Source organism: Python bivittatus, unplaced genomic scaffold (assembly GCF_059951505.1).
Source record: "Python bivittatus isolate LINGU-HERP-01145 unplaced genomic scaffold, Pbiv_v1 ctg000590_np1212, whole genome shotgun sequence".
Classification (NCBI taxonomy): domain Eukaryota; kingdom Metazoa; phylum Chordata; class Lepidosauria; order Squamata; family Pythonidae; genus Python; species Python bivittatus.
Genome location: NW_028277086.1, coordinates 20,585,378 through 20,611,289, shown reverse-complemented (window position 1 = coordinate 20,611,289; position 25,912 = coordinate 20,585,378). Strand labels below are relative to the sequence as shown.

Below are 25,912 nucleotides of genomic sequence, written 5' to 3'. Positions count from 1 at the left end.
CCCATTGGGTGTCTGGGATCTGACTCATCTTTGAACTCAATCTTTCTGTTCTCCCCACCCACAGATTGGTCCTGTTCTGTTCAGTTTTCAGAACCTGCTGATGGGCTATCAACAGAGTGCTGGCCCCTTTATATAATCTTCCAACATTCTGTTGGGTTGGAAACAATAATAATGATAAATTAAGGAAAGCAGGCAGAGCATGGCTTGTGGAATTCTTTCCAATACCTTCATAATAGCTCCACTCTGGATCATGTAACCAGAAAAAAGAAGGGGGCTTAGAATGGAACAGTCACCAACTTTCCAAGCCACTGCCCTAAATGCCTTTCCCAAAGGGATGCACTGGGGATTTTTCCCCTGCAGCCTCCAAGCAGATCTGGCCCATGTTGTAAACAGATTTTTCTTTCCCCAATTTTTCTCCCAACACCAAATTTGATCCTTTTCTATTCAGTTTTTGGAGAGTTATCCTGCTAACAGAGAGACATGGTACCAAGCTTCTGTACATGATTTGTTCCCACATTCTGTATTCTGTTTAGTTGGAAAGAAAAAAAGCAAAGTCTTCTTTGAGTTGAGATTGACTTCAGTGACACGTCTAGGTAGTGTTCTTGGCAATCTGGAAGTGGTCTGCTATTGCCTTCTAGGGTTGTTGTGGTTTTTTTACTTCCCAGTCTGGCTCACAGAATGGGTATTTCCTGATGGCTTCCCAGCCAGGTATTGCCCCTGCTTACATTTCTGAGATCAGCGATGGTGGACTAGTTGCTGCGACCCAGCTGGACTCTATATGCTTACATTTATATTATCGATTGAACAATCTTAAAAGTTGGTTTTGGCCAGTTCAGTATAAGCAATGACTTGAAGCTAACAAACCTTGAAGAGAGGATTGCTATCGCGGTTCTGTGGCTCTGCAAATTATCTTGCTTAGAAACATTTTGATCTTCTTGCTGGAGTTCATTATCCATGTTTGGTCTAAGAATGAGGGATAAAGTCCCTGAAGTTATCTGGGAGAGGCGCTGACACCGATCCTCTTGTCTCAGTGCTTTTACTCCCAGCTTGTAATTATGGACTGGAGCACCTCTCAACACAATTTACTGACACTAATGAACACTTGCAAGGATTTTAAATCATATTATGAGCATCCACATTTCATAAAGGCAGAGCACAGCATTTGTGAGGCTGGCCTAAGGCTACATGGGAATCTATGTTGGCCCAGGAACAGAGGAGTTTGAATTACAGTTTCAGTTGCTCAGTGATAATGATGACAGCAACAAAAACACTTTGGCTGACTTTTTTTAGAGAGGTTTAAATTTTTAAATTTTGGTTATTTTCAGGTTCTAATAACAAAGCCTATCTAAATGGCTTTATAACAGAGGATGGTAAATTCATAATGGTGCAAATTTGAAATAATTTGCCCACTCTTATCCAGAATCCATGGACATGTATTTTCACTTCTAAAATATTTAAAATTAATTTTTCCAATTGTTTTTCCTCTGTCAATATTTACTCTGGGAACAGGAAACTGTAGCAAATTGCTCAGATCTGGCAGCAACGCATCAATCTTTCTTTGATTTTGGGATAGACCAACTCCGGGCAGTGACAAAATCAAATCACTCCACCCATTCTACATACATTCTAAATGTTCCAGACTTAGCACAATATATCATTATTTCCTACAATGGGGAAAAAAGCAAGGAAAACTTCTCTCTTCTCTTCATGAGCATTCTTCCTATTATCCACCCAACTTTCTCTTAATTTTTTATCATAGACAATCGGGTTAATTATTGATCTGTTCTTTTTCTATTTCTACAAATGATCTCTTCTTTCCATATCTTCTCTCTTAACTATAAACAAATCCTTACAGCCTGATAATTTCAGTCCTGATCAGCAAAAGTCCATTAAGGGTTACCAGAGATAACAACATATCTATTTTATCCTTGATCAAATAAACCAACTTTATATTCCTTCCTTTTAGTTTTAACAATCTTAATCTTTAGTCCCATATAATGTCCTAGAATTTGATTTCTTTTCTTTTTTTTCTTTGTCCCTTCTCACAAATTTTTTCAAAGCTTTAATAAGCCTCTTTTGTAAATCCAATATAGGGAAATTATCCAGGTCACTCTCTTGATTTGTGATTTTTATATCTCTTTTAATTATTAAGACATCAGCCAGTTTTGTTTGTATTTCCAGTGTAGCATCTTTTTCCATGTTATTCTTGTAGTTAAAATCCACTTTCAGATAAGTCTCAATCTTGTCAGGTAAAACTTGTTCCTCTTCCATAACAACTTTTAAACAAAGTCTGTTCATCTATAGAGGCAGATACTCTTAAAATTAACTTCTGGGTCCATTGTTCAAAAATGGCTGGCTGGGGAATTCTGGGAGTTGAAGTCCACACATCTTCAAACTGCCAAGGTTGAGAAACACTGATCCACAACTTCGAGAAAAATAGCATTTATCGACTTAAACATCCCCAAGAGAATTACATCTATCGCATCGGATAAAACCTACCTCCCCTTCTTGGCCCACATCACATATGTACATGCTCGTATTATGCTCATCCACTTCTCGGTTCGGGGGCCGAGTTGGATCTACCGCCCAGTGAGGATCCCCGCGGGAGACGTTTTATCGACTCGCCCGCTTGGCTACCGATTGTGGCGAAGAATATTTTATTTTAAACGGAGACATCAAAGGGAAAAAAGAAGCACCCTGCGAGTAAAGAAAAGTAGCACCGCCGCAAGAAAAGCTCCGAATTTAGCCCTCACCTTCCTGGACGAACTTTTTTGCTGGAGAAAAGTTGTTTCGGTTCCTTTTAAAGCCGAGGACCATTGCAACGCGATCCCTTCTCCCTCGGCCTAAAAGGGAAGTTTTGACAGACGCGCCCAAGCGCGCTCATCTCTCCAGCCAGGCGTACGGAGCGCCCACGCGAGGGGAAAGGACGCGCCGTCGGAGGGAAGCGGGAGGAGATTCAGGTGCGGGGGGAAGGTGTGCCTACGCGCCCCCCTCGCCGGCCGTTCAAATATCGCGCGACTCGCGATTCTCCTCGCTTTCCTTTCGGCAGGGGGCGAGAAAAAGCCACATCCTGCCGGCGGAGGGAGCGAGCGGCGAGCGGGGGACGCGGCTAGGCTCGTCCCGAGCCCGGCCAGGTGCGGCGCCCGCCCCCCGACTGGCGCAGGTGAGGAGGGACGCGCAGTTCGCCTCCTGCCGAGCCCCGCGGGCGTTTTGCCCAGCCTCTTCGGACGGCGCTGGCACTTCTCGCCCGGGGGGAGAAAAAGGGAGGCGGAGCCCTGGCTGGCTGGCTGGGCTCTGCCTTTTCCTCCCGCGACGGGAGTCCTGCGGAGGAGCCCTAAAATCTCGGGCTTCGCGTCTGCGCTTGGAGCTCTTCGCTGCTCCGTTGCTGGGAATCAAGTCGCGGGGCGTTCTCCGGGTTCCGCTTTTACTCCGGACTAAGCGCGTGGTTGGGGGGCCGCAGGGCGGAGGGGCGGGGACATCCACCCCACTTTCTCGAGTTTAGACCTAAGCGAGGGACCGCCGCGCATCGGCAGCTCTCGGCTTGTGCGCTTTGAAGAGTTCGCTGCTTTGGGCAAATAGCCGGGTTCCCTTTCCAGGCGTTGGCTTCGAAGGGGGACCCGTGTCGCGGTCCGGTAAGCGGCGTGGAAAGATCGTAGGAACTTCAGGGCTAACTAGCAGGTGGCCCAAAGCGCGGCCGGAAGCGAGCAAGTGCCTCCCCGACCAGATCTTGGGGCTCGGAAGTCTCCTCTCCGTCCCCTCTCCACGCGCGGGCTGTTGCGCGCGTGCGAGACCGAGCGCTTTGGGGAGAGTTGCGGCGAGGTCTAGTTTGGGCAGCCACAGTTTTTTACGCAATCCTGGACAAGCTGTGCGGGGGGCTGCGAAGAAACGAGCATATGTTGACAATAGAGAAGATATCGTAAGCATATGCTGCGTCCTGTAGAGTAGGTGGAAGTTGCGAGCGATTTGCGTTTGACAGTCGGTTTGATTTTAGAGTTTTGGTCGCTGCTTCCCAAACAGCTTGAGCCTGTATGCGTAGCTATTGGGAACAAATACTGTAGTTTCTCCGCCTGGCTGCATTTCTAACACTTCGGGAGTATCTCACTGCAGGCAGTGGAATGCTGCTGAGTAAACATGCAGAGGCTTGTGTTTTATGTGGTAGTAACTGGTTTTTAGCTGAGTTGCCTTGCTGCTGTTGGAGAGAACAAACCCATATTCTTTTGTCTGGCAGGAATACAGAAGGCTGCTTCTTGTTGCAATTCTAGAGTACGATTTTAATTTCTGTTTAACGTGTACAAGACTCCTGAAGCAGTTAAAGCAGCTGCCAATTAACTTATTTTGGTTACTTTGCAGTTTGCAGTCAGGAAAAAAATGTAATCTTTAAAGCATGCCGATGCAAATATGAAGAGAAGCAAGAAATGTAACCTCTGAATGTCAATATTCTGCTTGGGAGAGTAAGCAAGACTGACTTTTTACTTCCTCTCTGAAAGAAAAAAATCCTTCTGGAGAAACTGATCATTACAGTACGCAGAAGAGGAAATATTTGGGAAGATGGGGATCCTTGTTTTCCTCCTGATCTGGAGTTTAATCTTAAATTTGACTCATGAACACAGTTTATTCACATGCGAACCTATTATTATCCCAAGATGTGCTGGAATGACTTACAATATGACATTTTTTCCTAATATGATGGGTCATTATGACCAGGACACTGCAGCTTCCCACTTGAAGGTGAGTTTTGTCCTTCTATGTATTTATAAGCAGTTTTTTTTGTAATGCAGATACCTTTGGTAGTACAAAGATGTACGATTATTATTTTAGGAACCTTGATTACTGATAATTCAAGAAACACTTTACAGCATCCATTATCTGTGTGTCAAGCACTTAATGCAGTGAAGGCAGATGGGGACTTTCCCTATAACTCTTCCTTTTCAGTCTGCTTTTAAATGTATTTTCTGATATTGTCTATATCAGTGTTTCTCAACCTTGGGAACTTTAAGATGTGTGGACTTCAGCTCCCAGAATTCTCCAGCCAGCCATGCTGGCTGGGGAATTCTGGGAGCTGAAGTCCACACACCTTAAAATTCCCAAGGTTGAGAAACACTGGTCCATATTTTGACAGCTTGGCCCAGTTCCATCTTCAGTTGAGTTTGCCAGAGCCATTTTCAAGAGATGGAAACAAATAAATGCCTGCATTTGGTTGGTTGGGCATATGAATGGAACAGAGCCTTTGTTTCAGGCTCGGCAAACAGTGAACCATCAGATTGTTGTAAAATATTCTGTATTCTGCTTTTGAAGAGTGTTGGGAAGATACAGCTGATGCAGTATTTAGGATGCTAACTGGTATGCTCAATCATTACGATTTTGAGAGATCTGCACTGTTGCCTATTATCTTCTAGATGCAGGTCAAGGTGTTGATATAGCCTTAATGTTTTAGAGTCTAGTTGTCTGAAGACTGTTTTGTTATGAGTTAGCTCTGCATAAGAGGACTGTGTTAAGCATCCATTCAGAGAAGCACGATTGTCAGTCGAGCAGGGTTAGGCCTTTCCCTGGGGAATGCTTTCATTTCAAAGTTGATTGCTACTCTTTCAGTTTGCCCTTTTGAAGGTATAATTTTTAAAATTGATACATATCGCTGTTAATTTTTGGTTTATAAACACTACCTTGTTTTTCTAGAATTAGCTAATTTGTGTTATGTGAGCTAATTTTTCTTATATTTTCTTTTTCTTATATTTAAATGTGAGTTCTATAAATCATTAAAAATCCATTTAAAATAAAATGTTTTATTATTAAAAATATCCAATCAACAATTAGCTATCCAGAAGTAAGCTGTCACCTGAAATGTTATCAAAAAAGAGCTTTTTATGTATCCTGCCTGAACCTATGTTTAATTTTCTGTATTGGCTCCTGAACTAAGGTATTTTAATAATTGGACTAAAAGCTTCTTGGTTGTTATAGCAGGTTGCCTCTTATGGGATCTCCTCAGGCCTCAAGCATCTGCTTGCATAAAAATTGTTATCTATAAAGTTCTAAACTGTGAAATGTGGTTTTTATATTTCTAGACATGCTACTAAAATAAAGATTGCAACTACTGATATAACACAGGTTATAGAAGAAACATCTTGCAGTTGATGTTTTCGGCCACATATGCATCCAGATCTGATTGGTAGAGATCTGTCTGATGTAGTTAAACAATAGAAGAGAATATCTGTAGCTCAGGGTTGACCTACGGAGTCCTTGGTGCTCTCTGAGCTTGGTTGTTTGCTTGCAGACGTTTCATTACCCGATTAGGTAACATCATTAAGTGCTAGTGAATGTGGAGTTTGCTCCCTGTTTATATACAGTATATAAACTCTACATAAACAGGGAGAAAACTCCACACGCACTGATGATGTTACCTAGTCGGGTAATGAAACGTCTGCAAGCAAACAGCCAAGCTCAGAGAGCTCCAAGGACTCCATAGTTAGCCATTATTAACAGGCAGATGATTTGTTTATCTACGAAATATGTATATTTGCATGTAAGAGAGTTTGCCAAAAAAAAAAAAAAATGCTGGCAGCTGAAGGTGGACACATAGGATGATGTTACCACATGCTTTTATTAATAATTAAAATTATGTGAATAATTGTTTCAGTATAGGTATAAAGAAGTCATATGAACACATGCATAGAAATAAATAGCATTTGAGCGCTCACTTTATCCCTTGTAATGTAACTGTGGCAAGTCAACACATGTAGAAATAAAGATCAAAAATTAAGCATTGAGCATGCTTTTTAAACTGCAGTTTTAAGTACAATTATGCAGGAGTAAATCCTATTGAATTTGGCAGGACTTGCTTCTAAGGAGGACTTTAATCAGCAAAATGAGGTGCCTTTACAGAACCTGTTGTGTTAAGTATTAATGTAGGCATTGCATCAAAAAGTCGACCCCCCACTCCCCAAATTAGGTTGCTTTTTACAATTTGGGGGAGGATTTTAAGAACCAAAATTGGTGTTTTAAGTACTAGGTCAGGAGTGGAGAACTAGATTCAACTTGAAGGCTGAGTCTACACCTGTAGGAGTTTGGCCAGGGTGTTTAATGGGAGGAAGTGACAAAAGGCCTATGTCTCTGAGGGATTGTATGCAGAGCTGTAAGAGGGGAAGAGGAGCTCTCTTGAATAGTTGCAAGAGGTGGGCCCTGGGAGCTGCTGAGTGCCCATTGTAGGGACCAGATGACTGATTCCTGCTTAGTAAACAGGTTAAGACAAATATAAGGCACCAATAAAAGAGAATATGTGTAGCTCAGGGTTGAACTGTGGAGTCCTTGGGGTTCTCTGAGCTTGGTTTTTTCTTGCAAATGTTTAATTACCCAGCTAGGTAACATCTTCAGTACTAGAATGTAATGGGGTTTGCTCTCTGTTTATACACTGTGGCATCCCATTCTAGCACTGAAGATGTTACCTAGCCAGGTAATGAAACGTTTGCAAGAAAACAACCAAGCTCAGAGAACCCCAAGGACTCCACAGAATATAAGGCAGCTGGATTCCAGGGAGTAATCTCCTGATTAAAGAGCTAGCAAGAATTTGCCTGAGGAAGAGGGAGTCCTTGTAAGTTTAGAGTTTGTACTTGACTAATGTGAGAGAGCCTGAAAAAGGAACAAGAAATACAAACCTTTCTACTGATAGTGGACAGAAGAATTAACAAAAGGTGAAAATGAATGGACGTAAGTCTGCCATTGTGATATGCCATAGTTCTGGCATGTTTATCTTCCTGCCTGAAAACAACCAGCTGGTAAAATGTGTTTGGTCAAAGGACAATAACACGTAATTCAGGAGAGCTTTAATGTGAATTGTGTGGAAGGTAGAAATGAAAACAAATTGGCTATACAAATCAAATAAATAAAACCCCCCAAATAAGGATGTCAGATAAAAACATTATGCAATTTAGGAAGCAAGAATGTTGCTAAAACAGGATCTCTTAAACCAGGGTTTTTCAAAACTTTTCAGACCACAGAACGTGTTGATTTAAAAAAAAAAAAAAATATCTCAGAACCCCTGATGAAGAGGTAAAGGTTTAGTGAGAGAAAACTGACTGCATTTGAGTGATATATACAGTCAGGTCCAGAAATATTGGGACATCAACACAATTCTAACATCTTTGGCTCTATATACCACCACAATGGATTTGGAATGAAACAAACACAATGTGCGTTAACTGCAGACTGTCAGCTTTAATTTGAGGGTATGTACATCCAACTCAGGTGAACGGTGTAGGAATTACAACAGTTTGCATATGTGCCTCCCACTTGTTAAGGGACCAAAAGGAATGGGACAATTGGCTTCTCAGCTGTTCCATGGCCAGGTGTGTGATATCCCCTCAGTACCCCAATTGCAATGTGCAGATAAAGGCCCAGAGTTCAGTTCAAGTGTGCTATTTGCATTTGGAATCTGTTGCTGTCAGCTCTCAAGATGAGATCCAAAGAGCTGTCACTATCAGTGAAGCAAGCCATCATTAGGCTGAAGAAACAAAACAAACCCATCAGAGAGATAGCAAGAACATTAGGCGTGGCCAAAACAACTGTTTGGAACATTCTCAAAAAGAAGGAATGCACCGGTGAGCTCAGCAACACCAAAAGACCCGGGAGACAACGGAAAACAACTGTGGTGGATGACCGAAGAATTCGTTCCCTGGTGAAGAAAACACCCTTCACAACAGTTAGCCAGATCAAGAACACTCTCCAGGAGGTAGGTGTATGTGTGTCAAAGTCAACAATCAAAAGAAGACTTCACCAGAGTGAATACAGAGGGTTCACCACAAGATGTAAACCATTGGTGAGCCTCAAAAACAGGAAGGCCAGATTAGAGTTTGCCAAACGACATCTAAAAAAGCCTTCACAGTTCTGGAACAACATCCTATGGACAGATGAGACCAAGATCAACTTGTACCACAGTGATGGGAAGAGAAGAGTATGGAGAAGGAAAGGAACTGCTCATGATCCTAAGCATACCACCTCATCAGTGAAGCATGGTGGTGGTAGTGTCATGGCGTGGGCATGTATGGCTGCCAATGGAACTGGTTCTCTTGTATTTATTGATGATGTGACTGCTGACAAAAGCAGCAGGATGAATTCTGCAGTGTTTCGGGCAATATTATCTGCTCACATTCAGCCAAATGCTGCAGAACCCATTGGAAGGCGCTTCACAGTACAGATGGACAATGACCCAAAGCATACTGCAAAAGCAACCAGAGAGTTTTTGAAGGGACAGAAGTGGAATGTTATGCAATGGCCAAGTCAATCACCTGACCTGAATCCCATTGAGCATGCATTTCACTTGCTGAAGACAAAACTGAAGGGAAAATGCCCCAAGAACAAGCAGGAACTGAAGACAGTTGCAGTAGAGGCCTGGCAGAGCATCACCAGGGATGAAACCCAGCGTCTGGTGATGTCTATGCATTCCAGACTTCAGGCTGTGATTGACTGCAACGGATTTGCAACCAAGTATTAAAAAGGGAAAGTTTGATGTATGATTATTATTCTGTCCCATTACTTTTGGTCCCTTAACAAGTGGGAGGCACATATGCAAACTATTGTAATTCCTACACCGTTCACCTGAGTTGGATGTACATACCCTCAAATTAAAGCTGACAGTCTGCAGTTAACACACATTGTGTTTGTTTCATTCCAAATCCATTGTGGTGGTGTATAGAGCCAAAGATGTTAGAATTGTGTCGATGTCCCAATATTTCTGGACCTGACTGTAAACCCTTAGTCTCTCATGGAACGCTACGGTTCTGCAGAATGCAGTTTGAAAAACCCTGTCTTAAACCACTGAAAAATCAGAAAGAACATTTATGGCCTTTATTATCTAAGCACTAGCATTCAGCGTATGATCTTAAGATGTTAATGCAGAAGGGAAAATAGTTTTTAATAGGTGTAATGGAAACTGGTAGATAACTCTCATGACTGGTAGAGAGCTCATAACATTTGAATGATACTATTTGTTTTAACTGGAGCCAGTTTGGTGTAGTGGTTAAGACGCTGGGCTAGAGACTGGGAGACCGTGAGTTCTAGTCCTGCCTTAGGGACCAAGCCAGCTGGGTGACCTTGGGCCAGTCACCCACTTTCAGCCCTAGAAAGGAGGCAATGGCAAACCGCTTCCAAAATCTTACCACGAAAACTGCATGAACTTGTTCAGGCAGTCACCAGGAGTCAATACTAACTTGAAGGCACAAAATCAATCAATCAATCTGAAAGAGCAGAAGCAATTGAAGGAGAAGAGGGAGGGAGTTGTACTATGCGTGCAAAAGGCCTTTGGAAAGCAAATTGCTTGTTTCTGTCCTTAAAATATCAAGAGTGGATTGAGTCAAGAAAGACCACTGTGGGTGGGCACCATTTTTAGTGTTATCACACAAACTTCCTGAACATTTTAATGCAAATTGAAATTATTGTATTGCAGCTTACCCGATACTTGATGATTTGTCTGTGTACCCATGCTTTCTCCACACATTTAAGACTTATTTATAGTATTTTTATATATTTGACGTATATATGATAATTATATAAAGTGATAATTTTAAATAATAATAAAGTTCATTATTACAGCTATCGATATATTTTGTGCATAATTTGTGTATCCTGTCTTAGAGTGTTTTCAATCTTGCTCAACAATTCCACTGGTAATTGTTTTCCCTCACTTTTTGTTGTGGTGTTTGTCAGGAAATGTGGTTTATTGTACAATAGAACATTTCTATTTGGCCCATGTGGTGGATACCCCAAATAAAGGAAGGTTCTATTGACTTGTATGTTTTCTGGGTGGCCGTTGAATACAATGAACAAAATAACATTAGTTAGATAACCATTTATCCTGATGCTTTAGAAAAACTCACCTGCCACTATGTCATCTAGCAGAAGGAAGAGGTCAAGCCTGTGGCAGACTGGGACTATGGATGTTTAATTAAATGTGCAATGTGATTTTACAAGAAAAAATTACTTCAAGTATAAGGCTTATAAGGTTCGCCATAGAAACCTGGAGTATAATTAATGGGAGCAATTAATATGCCTCATCTACAAGTGCAGGTGCATATGAAAACATCTGTACACTCTTTCTTGCTCTCAATCCCCCATGACATTTAATGGATGAAACCAATCTGTATGTAGATTACACATATTAGTACCTCACCTTATCCCTGCAGCATGTTTTCAACCTCTGACCACCAACCCTTTTTTTTTAGTTGAACTTTAATTTTGGTTCATAGTAAAACCTGTGGTTTGCTACACTTCAACTGTTACTAGAAATCTCAGTGAAATAAATCACGTTGCTGGAATCTTCTCGGAACTGAAATTTCAGAAGTGAATTGAGAGATGGAAACCTATTATATAGGGCTTTTCACAAAAGCAAGATGGCAGATTTTTTTTTGTCAAGGTCTTACTAAAATGTTATAATCTGGAAATCATTCTTTCATAAAAGGTTTATAACAAGCTGGTAGTCTTTCAGAAAAGAAAAAGGATTAAAGCCAACCTTGCTTTGATTTGCTTTGAATTTTGTTTATATACTAATCCTCATATCATTTTCCTCTCCCAAAGCTTTTTCTTCCTCTTCTGAATCTTGAGTGCTCTCCAGATGTCCATGCATTTCTGTGCAAAGCCTTTGTGCCTGCTTGCTTTGAACAAACACGTGTAGTTCACCCTTGCCGGAGCCTTTGTGGAAGAGTGTATGCAGACTGTAAAAAGATGCTAGACATGTTTGAAATTGGATGGCCTAAGGAACTTGAATGTAGTAGGTATGCTACTTTTCATATCGTTTCTCTTATTTCTATTTATTGAATTTATACCCTGTGGCAGTCTCATGTTTGAGCATTGTACAAGATATGAAAAAGAAAAAAAAATGAAACATCCACGATAGGATTCAAACACAAACAACAACAACAAAATAAAAAATTACAACCACTGTTTCTACTAGAATGTACTTAGGTCTGTCTGAGACCAATTCCAGCTGAATATCTCTTCATATTGCAGATACACACCTCTCTGATTTTTGCACACAGTTGATACTATGCATCAAATAGTTGCTCCATGATGAATATTCACTTATATGATATTTGATGCCCAAAACTGTCTCCATGCTCCCCCCATTTTTGGGGGGGGAGGGGGAACAATTTTATGGATTGGGTACCTGCATGCATCTTTTCTTCCCAAAATTCATGTCCTCGAACAGCCTTCCTCTTTCAGGGAATTAGATTCCACTCCCAACCCATGAAAATGGTGGCTAGTGAAAAACATGATTAATCCTAAACTAAGCACTAGACATTTTTAACTTCTGCAAACCTTAAGATTTCCTCTTCTGCTTGTATGTGATTTTGATGTAATTGACCTGAGTTTAATTCGTTTTGCTGTTAGGTTATCATATAACTGATGTTTCATTGTTATCTAACAGTATTATTTTATACTGAGGTTAAAATGTGTCTGAGTCCCATTTTAAAATGTTAGCTCTCTGAGCTATGATGATTGGAAATTCTGAGAATTGTAGTTACATCGAGAGGATACCTGATTGGAGGGCGTGGTTTTTAGAGTTTATATTGAGGCTTAGAAAGAGATGGATAAATGTCTCATTCCAGATTTTTCTGTTAGACTTGGCTATATTGGGGCCAGTTTTCAGATCTTTTTCTCCTTAGGAAATTCTGTAAGAGTTTTGATATTTTATAGATAATTGAGGAGCATTTGCAACCATGCATGAAGGCGGATTAGCTAATTGAAATTTCTACAGGACAGAAGTAGTGCTGTCGGTGTGCAGATCTGTTTTGTATTTCTATTACAGACACAGCAGTTCAGCTGAGACTTGTGCTGGAGACCCATTGTCAGGAATTAGGCAGGCCTGTCCCTCCCCACTATACAAGTGTTAGGCTTGGAGCCTTTTCTGGTTCCTGTTTTTATTTATAACAATTGATGACTTAGCTGTAGCCACTTTTCTTAAATAAGGATTCGGCCTTAGCCATTCGTGCTTGGTAAACCTTGTATTAACTCCCCTTGGAGCTACACTGAAGATTGTATGAATGCTTGAACTAGTGCAAAGCACTATAAGTAATTGCTTAACTGACCCAGGCCCTTGGAACTTACTATTTATGCCCTGGAATTGTTAACCTTTCTAGCACAGAATCCTTTTTAAAGCCTTAAACAATCTGGAAAATGGGAAAGTTACTCTAAAAGCTGTGGATTGACTTTTAGCAACTTCTGCATTTGATGTACAAGAGGCAGATTATTGCTTCAGTGTACTTCAGATTGTGTTCCATCATTGTGGCTTTCTTGTGGATTCTTCCTGGTTAATTTTGCTTTCTTTTCATCTAAATTGCATATATTTAAATTATAATTTTCCATAAGATAGCTTGCATCCTTTTAGGTAAAAGATTACATACAAATAATGAAGTGTGTGTATACTTTCAAACCATTTAAGTTGAACTCTTGGAATTAGAATAAAAGCTTTAAGATCATGTCAAATGTTTAACCTTATTTAATAAAGATTTACAAGTAAAATATGCATAGATTATGCTTATATATTTTGTGAAGTTACTTGAATATTTGTGTGTGTGTGTGTTAAGAGTGACAGCGAATGGAAACCCCAGATAGCATATGGCCAGTCCTATAGTACTATAACCACTTTCCCCCTCTTTTGACTTTCTAGGTTGGAAGACTGTGATGAAACTGCTGCTGTCACTGCTTCTTTTACTACAAGAGCCCAGGACACATGGAAGATTCCAGGGCAGCCCAGACGGGACTATGGATTTTGGTGTCCACGTCATTTGCAGACATCCAGTGGGCAAGGCTACAAATTTTTGGGCATTGAGCAGTGTGCACCCCCTTGCCCCAACATGTACTTCAATAATCACGAGCTAGATGTTGCCAAAAGCTTTATTGGCATTGTTTCAATTTTTTGCCTTTGTGCCACTCTGTTTACGTTCCTAACATTTTTGATAGATGTTAAAAGGTTCAGGTATCCAGAGAGGCCAATCATATACTACTCTGTTTGTTACAGTATAGTGTCTCTTGTTTACTTCCTTGGGTTTGTCCTAGGAAATAGAACAGCCTGTAATAAGGGTGACGAAAAACTACAGCTTGGTGAAACGGTTGTTCTTGGTTCTCAGAACAAAGGTTGCACCCTTGTCTTCATGGCTTTGTATTTTTTCACAATGGCCGGAACTGTCTGGTGGGTGATCCTCACAGTCACTTGGTTCCTTGCTGCTGGACGAAAATGGAGCTGTGAAGCTATTGAACAAAAAGCCATGTGGTTCCATGCAATTGCCTGGGGCATGCCAGGGTTTCTCACAGTTATGCTCCTTGCCATGAACAAAGTGGAAGGTGACAACATTAGTGGCGTCTGTTTTGTCGGCCTCTACGACTTAGATGCTTCTCGATATTTTGTTCTCTTGCCTTTGTGCATTTGTGTCTTTGTCGGTTTATCTCTCCTTTTAGCGGGTATAATTTCTCTAAATCATGTGCGCCAAGTCATACAGAATGATGGCAGGAATCAAGAAAAGTTGAAGAAATTCATGATTCGAATTGGTGTCTTCAGTGGCTTATACCTCGTACCTCTAGTGATACTCTTGGGATGTTACATCTATGAACAAGTTAATAGGAAGATCTGGGAAACCACTTGGGTTTATGACCATTGTGATCAATTCCATATACCCTGTCCTTATCAGGTAAGATTGAAATATTAGCACAATTAATGCCTGAATAACAAAGAATAGTGTATGCAGTATTGGGGTTTGGGTTGTATGTTTTGATGCATCAGTTAGTCCATGGGCAAGGAGAGCACTGATTTGAAAGAATCTTTGATGCTACCAGTGCTTTTAGGAGATCTGCACAGTTTCTGTAACTATTGAATACTGTAGTACTGGGTTGTATAATTTCTTGCGTGAGTACCAAATGCATGGCATATGTATCATGAAGTGTATAGAAATCTTTAGAAAATGTTAAGGGCTTCATAACTGTAACTCCTTAAATTGAAGACAGTAGAAGGAGGACTGCGTTACTCTGTTGAAATACAACATTCATTATTGAAACATAATCTTGTAGGTTTCAGATCTGGCATCTTCCTGTCAGAAGATAATGACTCCAAGAACATTAATTTTTTAGAAGTGTTACGTAAATAGTTAGCAGTATCCTCAGTGTTGGATGTGTACATACATATACATTCTTAAACATTCAAAACTGAGTGATATTTAATATGGGGAAAAACACATTTGCATAACCAACGCAAATCTGGATTAAATGGACATTTGGGTTTAACATGTACCCCTCTCCTACATGATCTATAAAGCCAAATGTTTACCCTCTATATTTAGATAAAAATTATAAGCCAGGCAAGTAACTGCAGGTTAAATATCTTTGATATATTTGAGTGTGTCATTTCAGTATTTATAAAACTTTGAAGTTCTAAAGAAGTTTCTTTAATATTTTTCTACAAGATATCCCAGATTTGTGCTTCTGTGAAGTTAGTAAGAGTGCTAGGGTAGTTACCTTCCAATCCCTAATACACAGAAAGAAAAAAGAAATTTTAAAAAATCCCTCTTGCATTTGCACCATTACAGTTTCCAGAGATTCCAGCTTTAAGCTTGCAAAGTAGGTTATTCTTCGTTTGAGTTTTTAGCCTTTCTACTATAAATCAGAAACGCCTATTTTGCATTTTGTCCTCTGAAATGTAATGCAGGAAAACCATTTTTCCATTGTATTTTCAGTAAATGGTTATTGTTTTCCAGGTCAAAACATTAGCTAGACCGGAAATAACTTTGTTTCTGATGAAATACCTGATGACTTTAATCGTTGGCATCTCTCCAGTCTTCTGGATAGGAAGTAAAAAGACCTGTTCAGAATGGGCAAGTTTCTTCAACAGAAATCGCAAAAGAGAGTAAGACATGTTTTTGTATTTTGTAGTTTTAGTTATAAATAAAATGCCTAAACACTAGATGATATGAATACTTAAAAATAAGTATGCACCTTAGGCTGATTTTTGATTTTGTTCTTGGAGTGCAGGAAAATAGATGCTACGTATAAAGCACTTAGGAATATGAGTGCTGTGGCCGAGAGGCAACACAGTTTTGTTTTGCTAAAAACTGCCTGTGTAAATAACAGATGTCATATGAGCACTTTTAGAGGATGAGTGACCTGGTGTCCAAGTTCAGAATTGTATTAAGGGCTCAAGCTTTGACACTTTACCCAGATACTGTGTTCACATGACACACTGCACCACAAATAAGCCAATGATATTTTTAGCTTAATGTGTTGTGAAACCCCAGTCCCATAGGCTAACTTGTGGTACAGTGTGTTTTCAGTAAACCATGGTTCAGTTAACGATAGGCAAGCATGCTGTGAAAATACAAGAATTTGGAGGCAGCTTCTAGTGCTGTATGCAAGGCAATAAGCCGTGAGTTGAATGGAGCCAAACAGAGAAGGAAACGATTAATGGAATGGTTTTCTAGAACAGACCAGACAATAGGCTGAGAAACCAAGGGATGCAGATGGGGGCCTAGGGAAACAATTGAAGGAGATGGTATAAAATGGCAGGAAAAAAAATAGGCCAAAGTGAGTATGTGTGTGTGTATAATAGTGTGTGTATATATCACACTATTAGAGGAAGGTAGATCATGAAGCAGGAAGTTTGATAAGCTGGATGGGGTGGCTTTATGGAGTTAACAGAGCAAAAAGAAAAGACAAAGGATGCGTAGTTGGTAGACCAACATTTCTTAGCATGGTGCTGTCCACATATAGTGGGACTGCAATTCCCAGAATACTCAGGCAGCACATGCAGTTTACAAGCTCCATTGATTTTAATGGGATAAGAGTCTGTAGCTCCACAGTTTTTCCCACCTGATTACCTTCAGTTGTACTGAGCTCCATGTTGATCAGGAATTACGGAATTTGAAAAGTTCTGCTATAAGAAAAGGAATTACTAGACTAGTTTGGAGAAATTCTGATCTTTCAAATATTTTTCAATATCTTCCCTTAGCCTCAGTCAGTGTGGCTAATGGGCAGGGGTGATGGGAGCTATGTCCAACAACATTCTAGGGGGCAACATATACTCCACCATTCAGCTAGATAATAGAATCATAAGGTTAAAAAGTCCATTTATGCCATCACATCCAATCCCCTGCTTTGTGTAGCAATCTCAATTAAAGCATCCAGGACAGATGGCTGTCTAGTTACACTTGAACACATCCAGTGAAGGGGAACCCATCATCATTGTTGGCCATTCCTTCTGCTTTTAACTGTTCTTACTGCTAAGAAATTGTTCCCAATAACCAATTCTGCTTCCCAAGTCTGTTTCCCAGCTTCTGAGTTGATAGAGAACAGGTCATGACATCCCTTCAGGTACTTGAAAAATGCTATTGTATCCCTTCTCAGTCTTTCTTTTCTCAAGCATTCTCATTTCTTTCTTTCAATCTCTCAGTTCTTTCCATCTCTTTAATTTTATAGGACTTAAGATTTAGTCTAGTAATCATCCTTTCCATGTGCTCTACTCCTTCCTTGAGCAGCTGGTGTACTTTTTTTTCCTCTTCATTTTATTTTGATTTGAAACATACCTCTAGAGAAAGAGAGCACAGCTGGCTGCCCTGCCTTCTGGGGCAATAGCAAATACTTCCTATTCCATGTGATAGCCCTTCAAATATCTGAAGACTGCTATCATGTCTCTCTCCTAGGTCTTCTATTCTACAGACTAGACATACTCAGATCCTTTAACCATTCTCATTTAGTTTCCAGACCTTTAACCATCTTTGTGGTCTTTTTCTAACTTGCTCAAATTGGTCAATATCCTTTTGAACAGTGATCTCCAGAACTGGCACAGTAATCCAAAGGGGTCTGACCAGGGCAGAATAGAAAAAAAATTACTTCCTGTGCTCTGGAACCTATGCTCCAGTTAATGAATTTGGGAGATAGCACTTTTTAACAGCTTTGCCACACTGCTGATTCACATTTAACCTTTGGCTGAGAGATCCTTTTCACACAGTCAAGCTTGATCTCCCCCATGTTATACTTATATCTTACACTTCTTCTTCCAGGAAGCAGGACTTTATATTTCTCCCTCTTAAATTTAAACTTGTTCATTTCCATCCACTTCTTAAATTGTCTAGGTCTTTTTTAATCTTTTTTTTCATTTAAAGTATTAGCTACCTTCCCCAGCTTTGTGTCAGCTGCAAATATTATAAGCTTCCCTTGTAGTTTGTCTCCATTTCTATAGATTTACTATGAAAACTGAAAAATGTTGAAAGTACAATCTGGCATAAAATGAAATCTACAACTATTTTGACATTGACTTGAATATGTTAAAGGTTTAGAAGTCTGTATTCAGTTGGCACATCTAAATAATTACAGAAGAAGGTGGTAATTAGCATTTTTCTGTCTTTTCCCTAATCAGTCCAATCAGTGAAAGCCGGAGAGTGTTGCAAGAATCATGTGAATTTTTCTTAAAACACAACAGCAAAGCAAAGCACAAGAAGAAACACTACAAGTCCAGCTCTCACAAACTGAAGGTGATTTCAAAGTCAATGGGGACTAGCACAGGTGCCACAAGCAATCATGGGATTTCCGCAGTGGCCATTGCTAACCATGATTACTTAAGCCATGAAACTTTAACTGAGAACAAAAGTTGTCTGGAAACATCCGAGAGAGAGATGGAAGCAGACGTCGTACATAGCCAGAGAGTGGAGGAGGAAGAGTTTGCTCGTAGTGAGCAGAGTGCATTACAAGTGCGATCCAGCCCTAAAGTGCCTTTGGAACAGCAAGAACAAGAGAGCAAGGCAGACAACAAGCAAGACGTTGCTAGTTTATCTGAAAGCATGAAGAGAGTAGCTGAAGAAAGGTAAGACGCTAATGGTTTTTGCTCTAGTTCATATCAACTACTGCATGTTCTTGTTACAACTTGCAAAAGAGACATTTAAAAGTAGCAAAAACACAAATAAATGTATTCCATGAAAGTACATCTATGCTAGGCCTGGATTATGAAAACAAAGAATAGGTATCTGTACACTTGGGCACAAAAAACAAAATGCTGGGTGCAGTAGCTCAGATAGTAAATACTGTTTATCATGCCCTGAACACCCAAATAATAGTTTAGATCACTTGCTGATAGAGGCAATGGCAGGGAAATTTGGTCAGATGCAATAAAATGTATTGTTTTATGAAATGTTTATTTGGGATCATTTTCCAAAAGTGTTTATAGGAGAGAAAAGGATGTAGGAAACGCCATGCATTAGGAGACAGGCACACAGAAATAACCGTCAATTTTAGTATGGGATTTTTATGACATATGTGCAGAGTATTATGGAAATAGACCAAAACTAATGCAAGACGAGTTGAATGAATAACAATGGAAAGCTGAAACAGACAGATGTACCTGTTCTTCAGCATCCAAGCTTGGAGCTTAGAGGTGCAGGGTAATATTTGAGATAGGAATAACCACTATGGAAGACATGAAAAATGAGATATCTCGATTCAATGGAAAAACAGAGGCCTAGTTAGAAACATTACTAGAGAAGAGACTTTAATATGAGTGTGAGAATGTTTTAGCTGTCTACAATGGTGTTTCTCAACCTTGGCAACTTGAAGATGTGTGGACTTCAACTCCCAGAATTCCCTGGCCAGCCATGCTGGCTGGGGAATTCTGGGAATTGAAGTCCACACATCTTCAAGTTGCCAAGGTTGAGAAACACTGGTCTACAAGATCCTCTGGTCAGTTACACATCTGTACGATGAGATTTCTTCCACAGTAAGGATACATAGCATAGTATAAGTACCGTAATGTATTGCATGTTAAAATGATAAATAATGAAATCATAACAAGATGTGTTAAATTCTGTTTTCAATAATACGCATATTATGTCTTATCAACTAGCCTGCTCTCCCTGAATCTGCCTAATCACATTACAGCAAAACCTATTTCTAGTAAACATAATCATAACCAAGGACTTTCTGGTCTTAGTCTTTATCAAGTATCTGGAAATTATGGGGCTACACCATTAGAAGTATATACCTGGTTACTGAGGCTGCAACCCTATATCTGATTAACTGGATTTTTCTTTTTGAGTTTGAAGAGAGGCCTCCAACTTCATTGGAGGGTTCTAAAGTCAGAGTCTTCCTTCTGATTCTTGGCTGTTTCAAGGTTTGAAAACTGCAAAGTGGAAAATGCTTGGAAAGGAACATAGGAAAAATGTGCCATTTGATATGAGGATTCATATGCCCAAAATCCCTTCCAGCCATCCACCACTGCCAGAGCCTGGGAAAGAGGCTGATGTAAAGTAATTCCTAGAACAAACCAAAGGACTTATCAGAAAGTGGTAGACACTGTTTTTCCTGCACTGTCCTAGTTGTTACCTTCAGGGCCCTGGATTCATTGGAATACTCTGACTAGAATTGGCTGCTCATTGAGCAATTTCAAAGGCAATTGTGACTCCATATAGTCCACTTTATTCATTTTGAGCAGTGGCACGTGCCCCATATGAGGTTTAGAGCTGGTTTCCCTCCCTGTTACACAAGATCTTTAATTGAACATGTGGAGTTTGCGTGTCATACATACAAAGCATGTGCCCTGTATACATTATTCATTGCATCCCATATATTGTTTAAAAGGTGTGTATTTTCATATTTGTTCATTCCATTGTTTGCCTTTTGGATTGTGTGTCTCAATGTAGAATGTTTTTTTGTGTGTATGTAATAGGGGAACTCCTAAAAACGACACTCCTGAAACTCTTCCACTCCAACTTGGTCATCCACATCTCAGTGTTTCCCAGCCTGGCAGTACCAAGGGGTCAGGATTGCTCTTTGTCCACTCATCTTCAGACTCAAGGAAAGCTCAGGAGTCTGGTCATAGCTCAAATGGTTGAGAAGATGAACAAATATCAGTTTGTCCATGCTGGCTTGGAATTCTGACCTAGTAGTCCTAGGATCTCTGAGGAGCATCAAGTTAGGAAAAATTGTGTTTCATGAATAATTTGAGGTCATGAAATGACTCCATTTTGTGTTAATATTGGACATGAGAGATGCATTGTATCTTGTGAATAAGCACACAAACATTCTTTGCACTTCAAGAAAAAGTAAAATAGTATTGTAAAGAGACACTGCTCACTTGTTCCATCAGTTACCAAAAACTTTAAACAAAAAAAGGGCAAATGTGTAATTTACCACTTCATATGCTTTATGTCAAACTGGTGAAATAATAAAGGGAAAGATTTTATATTCTGAAGTATATTGAAGAAAACTTAAATTGCCTTAAGATCTTTTTAGTAGTGCTACTTATGTTTTAAAATTGAGTATGAACTGGTGACCTTTCAGATGTTATAGTTCATCTCCGTAAGCCTCAACTGCAATTTCCAATGGTTAAGGATGATACAAATCATTATGCAGGAACATCTGTTAATCCACATGTTCTTCATCCTAGGGATTAAACTAACATCAGTTGCTGTGTTACACAACAATAAATTATACAGAGTTTGTAGGGGGTGAAGCATCTGATAGATCCTAATAGGATAACATGGCATCCCTGTTCTCTGAAGATTGCTGAAAAATGTTCAAGTACCTCTAGGACTTGGACTTTCTCAGCCAAAGCTGAGACTAGACCTGAGTCTACCCCTGTCCTTCTCTGGCCTTTTGGTCTTAGATCTTCCATACTGTCTATTTGGGCAAGGTCATATCTTGTACTGAATCCTGAAATTCCTGCAGGTTAAGTGGTCAGAAGGATATTAAAGCTAGAGGAGTGTTTCTTGAGTTCAAATCTCAAACAGGTTTAAAGCTTGAAATGTTTCCAGAATGGTCAAACATCAGTTTCACACTTAAAATGTTTTGTAGTCCTCTGCTGAAGACTCTGCTTCCTCCCCTGTCAAATTTTTGATGTGTTTGAATTACAGTCTTATGGAGAAAGATTGCAGTCTTGCTGGGCTGCTAAAAAAGAAAAGGCATTAAATAGTTGTGGGTGCTCAAGACTCACTTCAGGCACTTCAGTGCAGACAGTTATATTGGGCTTGAGTATTAATGCCTTTTCTGTGAACCAATTATTTTAAAATCCTCAGCTTGTATATTTGAGCCATTGGTAATATATTATAATAGGCTATACACTGAAATAGGAAGAGAAATTGGAATCAAAATTAGTTTAAATCAGCTACCTTTGTACAGCATTAGAATGTAATGTCTGTTTCTTTTACGTTATAGGATGCTTAATATCTAGAGACCACCCTCAAGCCCTTCAGGGTTTTTGCTTGCACAGTGTTGCAGGGGTGGGAAGGGAGAGGAAGGGGATAAATCACTGTTGAGAGATTTAGGACAGTAATTGAATATTTAGTCAAGCTGCTGCCTTTCAATCTTGAATATAATTTGACATTCATATATATAAATTGTCTTTAACACCGTTTTGTAACATGTTGCCTGCTGAATTTTGAACAACTCAAAAGTTTCCACACATTTATGTGCTATTTTGGTTTGCCCTAATAAAGGGTATTGTTTTACTAAGGATATAAGATTTTTTTTTTAATCATGGACCAGCACTACTATTGTTTTTGGGTGGTGGTGGTTGTTATCTCTGTAAAGTCTGCATAAATGTGACATTGGACCACATTTCTTTAAAAAAAAAAACAATTTGCTTGATCAGATAGAATTTGAATGTACAACAGATAGTCTGTTACATATATGAAGCTAATTTTTGTAATTTTGATTATCTTTAACTGTTTTAAACAATGTATTTCCTATAGATAAAGACATTAGCTTGGAAAATGAGAGATAAGCTTTTGATTGTAAGGTTTCAGAACTCATTTACTGAGTTTGGATATTCGGGGATTATCAATAGTAAATCAAATTTCTCCATTATTGTTGTCAGCAGATAAAATTTGAACTGATTCCAGTTCAGTGTCAACTAATTCCAAACTACAGTTGTTATAAGTATGTGGTTCAGAAACAATTCTGTCAGTAGTTGGCAATCTTTCCTCTCCCCTGGAAACAGGGCTTCACACACTGGTCTGTGTGTCTCCCCATTCTCAAAATCTTATGAGATTTCAGTGTTCTTGTATTAATCTTTTAAAATTATTTTTATGAAGGCAAGGTTGTCTCTTGGGGTCACCTTGCTGATTCTTCTTGATCAAGGGAGTAGGGAGATACCATTCAAAGACCATTTCTTTGCATATAGCCCTTAGTAATTTAGGTTTTAGATATGAGTCTGTATGCCCACTGATAACTTTGCTGCATGCAGTTGTATCCAACAATGCATGCAGAGGAGGGTTGGGGGGCAGAACCACAAATTAGCATCATACTTCTCATGGGACAAGCCCCACCCTCTTTGGATATACATTATGAAATGGACTGAACTGATGACATGAGAGTGCTTTTGTCATTTTGATGAGAGCAGGAGGCTTCTGTGGATGTCCATGGGCATATCTGAACAATCTTCAGGGTGAAAATTTCAATTCCTTAGGGAGAAGCTGCTAAGCTCTCATTTAAACACAATGGAGATAATGTGAGAGATTGTAAGGTAGCTGGGAAAGGAATGGAAGAGAGAGCAGACATAAACAATGAAGAGATAGTGGGAGAGTCAGTTGATAGCTTATATATGGCAGTGTTTCTCAACCTTGGCAACTTTAAGATGTGTGGACTTCAACTCTCAGAATTCCAGGAGTTGAAGTCCAGACAACTTAAAGTTGCTAAGATTGAGTTACTCTGATATATGTCAACTTAGTCCAGGAAGCAGGAAACCTGGGAAAAAGCATTTCAGATCATTCAAAGTAATGTTTTTCAACCTTGGTAACTTTAAAATGTTGACTGGGGAATTCTGGGAGTTGAAGTCCACCCATCTTAAAGTTGCCAAGGTTGAAAAACACTGATTTAAAGAAACTCAACTTTAATTAACTCACTATAAATGAAGGTGGGAAATGCCTCTGACAGGTTCCGAGATTCTGTATTTACCCCAGACTAGCATTAAAGATACCTAACTAAAATCTCTGTAATCCTGGCTTGCTGGATCTTGCCCAGCTGTATGTGGTTTGCTATCTAGCATGTTTGTCTCCTTAAATGCATCTGAGTTGTCTGCAGTGTCATATTTGGGACACTTGATCTGCAGCTCTAAGACTTGGGGCAAGGGGTCTGTCAAAGGACCTATTAAACGGTAACTGAATATATTTCCTGACTTTGCATAGGCTAGATTGGGACATAGTTCAGACACCAGCATTACCAGTCTGCTATTTCCAGAGGCTATTATTTTTCCCAGTCCTCTCTTCTGAAAGGCATCCTCATTTCTCAGTCCCATGATGCTAAAGATGGGCTTGTACAGCAGTTACACTAAGGAAAGCAAGTGTTAATATTACATATAGTAGCAGTATTCTTGCCCTTTGCATATTTTTGCTAAGGAGCAAAAGGATGCATGGTCTAATGTTTGCCATGTTCTTTACAGTTTGTTCCTTTCATGACTGTTTCATATATTGGAAGAAAAATGCAGACTGCCACATGCAGAATAGCGGCATGGTAGAACATGTTAATGCTGTAGTTTCTACCTATGGTCAGAATTCATGAACTGTAGCCACCACCATTGAGAGTCAGTTTGGTGTAGTGGTTAAGGCAGCAGGCTAGAAACCAGGAGACTGTGAGTTCTAGTCTCACCTTAGGCACAAAGCCAGCTGGGTGACCTTGGGCCAGTCCCTCTCTCTCAGCCCTAGGAAGAAGGCAATGGCAAACCACTTCTGAAATCTTGCCAAGAAATTGCAGGGACTTGTCAGGAGTCAACACTGACTCAAAGGTACAAACACACAGTCACCACCATTGCCATAGCATTCAGAAAGCTGATGAGCAACAACCAAAAAGCAGCAGCTATGACTTTTTTCTTCCTCTTAAAAAGCAAAACACCTTGCCAGTGTTTCTCCTGTTGTCCCGTCCATGTCTACCTACCACTCACTCTAGTCCTCCCACTGACTAAAAGCACAATTTTAAACTTGTTTCCTGTGTGACTCTCTGTGTTGTATTCCCTGGACCTGTGGCTCTTCCATCCCCAGTTTCTGCTGGCATAACCAGGTAGACATGTTCTTTGCAAACCACTGATTGCTGAACTGTAGATGAGGAACTCCATCCATTGTGGGGAGGGGGATCTTCTCTGCCCCCAACTTTATCCTTCATTTGTGTTAGATTGAATTTTTTTCTATTATTATTTAAACTAAATGCTCAGTTGAATTTGTAGATCCCTGACAATTATAGTCTTATTATTTTCATTGATGCACTTCTGTTAGGTTAATAAGGATAACAGAAACAAATGGTAAAACTGATTCTGGGACACTAACTTCTATGTACCATTACTGTTACATTACTGTTATATTTTTTGTATTTGTTATGGTGATTTTTTACGAAAGTTCAGTCTAGCATACTTAACTTGACACCCAGCCCTAGTTTTTACAGAATAAAACTGTTCATGAAAAAATACTAATGTGAATTCTAACTGAATAAGGAAGTAGGTCTGTCAATACACTATGATTTCTGTTTTAACTATGATATGCTGAATTTTGTATATATTACATTCCTGCATTTTATAACTTTAAAAGTAATTACTTTAAACAAAGAGTATTGATTGCTTATTTGAAATCTTCCTTACTCTCTCTCATAGCAGTTCAGAGAAACTGACATTACCTATGAAAAATAATTATTTTTTTGTATACATTCTGGTATATGTATTTTTATTCCTGACTCAATAAAGTTTTCTGTACTATATAATGGCATGAATGTATTTTTTTTGTGCTTTTATTTTTTTTTTAAGATAGGATAGAGTCATACCATTGGTTAGAGAAATAGAATGATGAGATTCTGAGGAAAGAGGTGTTAATGCCACGTGGCGTGCATCTTCTAACCTAGCTTTCTGTCTTCAGGTGTGATGAAGGACATATCTCATCACCATTGGAGAAGTAAGATACAATTGCCATTACAACTGGCT

General features: G+C 39.6%; 1 protein-coding gene across 2 annotated transcripts; it reads left to right on the top strand.

Moving 5' to 3' along the window:
* Window positions 1-3,056: 3,056 nt before the first annotated feature.
* On the top strand, window positions 3,057-25,686 carry FZD6 (frizzled class receptor 6). Of its 2 annotated transcripts, XM_007427602.3 has the most exons (7): window positions 3,057-3,163; window positions 4,351-4,728; window positions 11,560-11,756; window positions 13,652-14,669; window positions 15,729-15,877; window positions 18,383-18,826; window positions 20,681-25,686. In XM_007427602.3, the coding sequence occupies exons 2-7, from the start codon at window positions 4,549-4,551 to the stop codon at window positions 20,844-20,846; spliced, it is 2,154 nt and encodes a 717-aa protein (XP_007427664.1). In that variant the 5' UTR covers window positions 3,057-3,163; window positions 4,351-4,548; the 3' UTR covers window positions 20,847-25,686. The 2 variants fall into 2 exon arrangements, with proteins under 2 accessions (XP_007427664.1, XP_007427665.1); XM_007427603.3 differs by lacking the exon at window positions 3,057-3,163 and having other exon boundaries at window positions 3,328-4,728.
* Window positions 25,687-25,912: the final 226 nt, after the last annotated feature.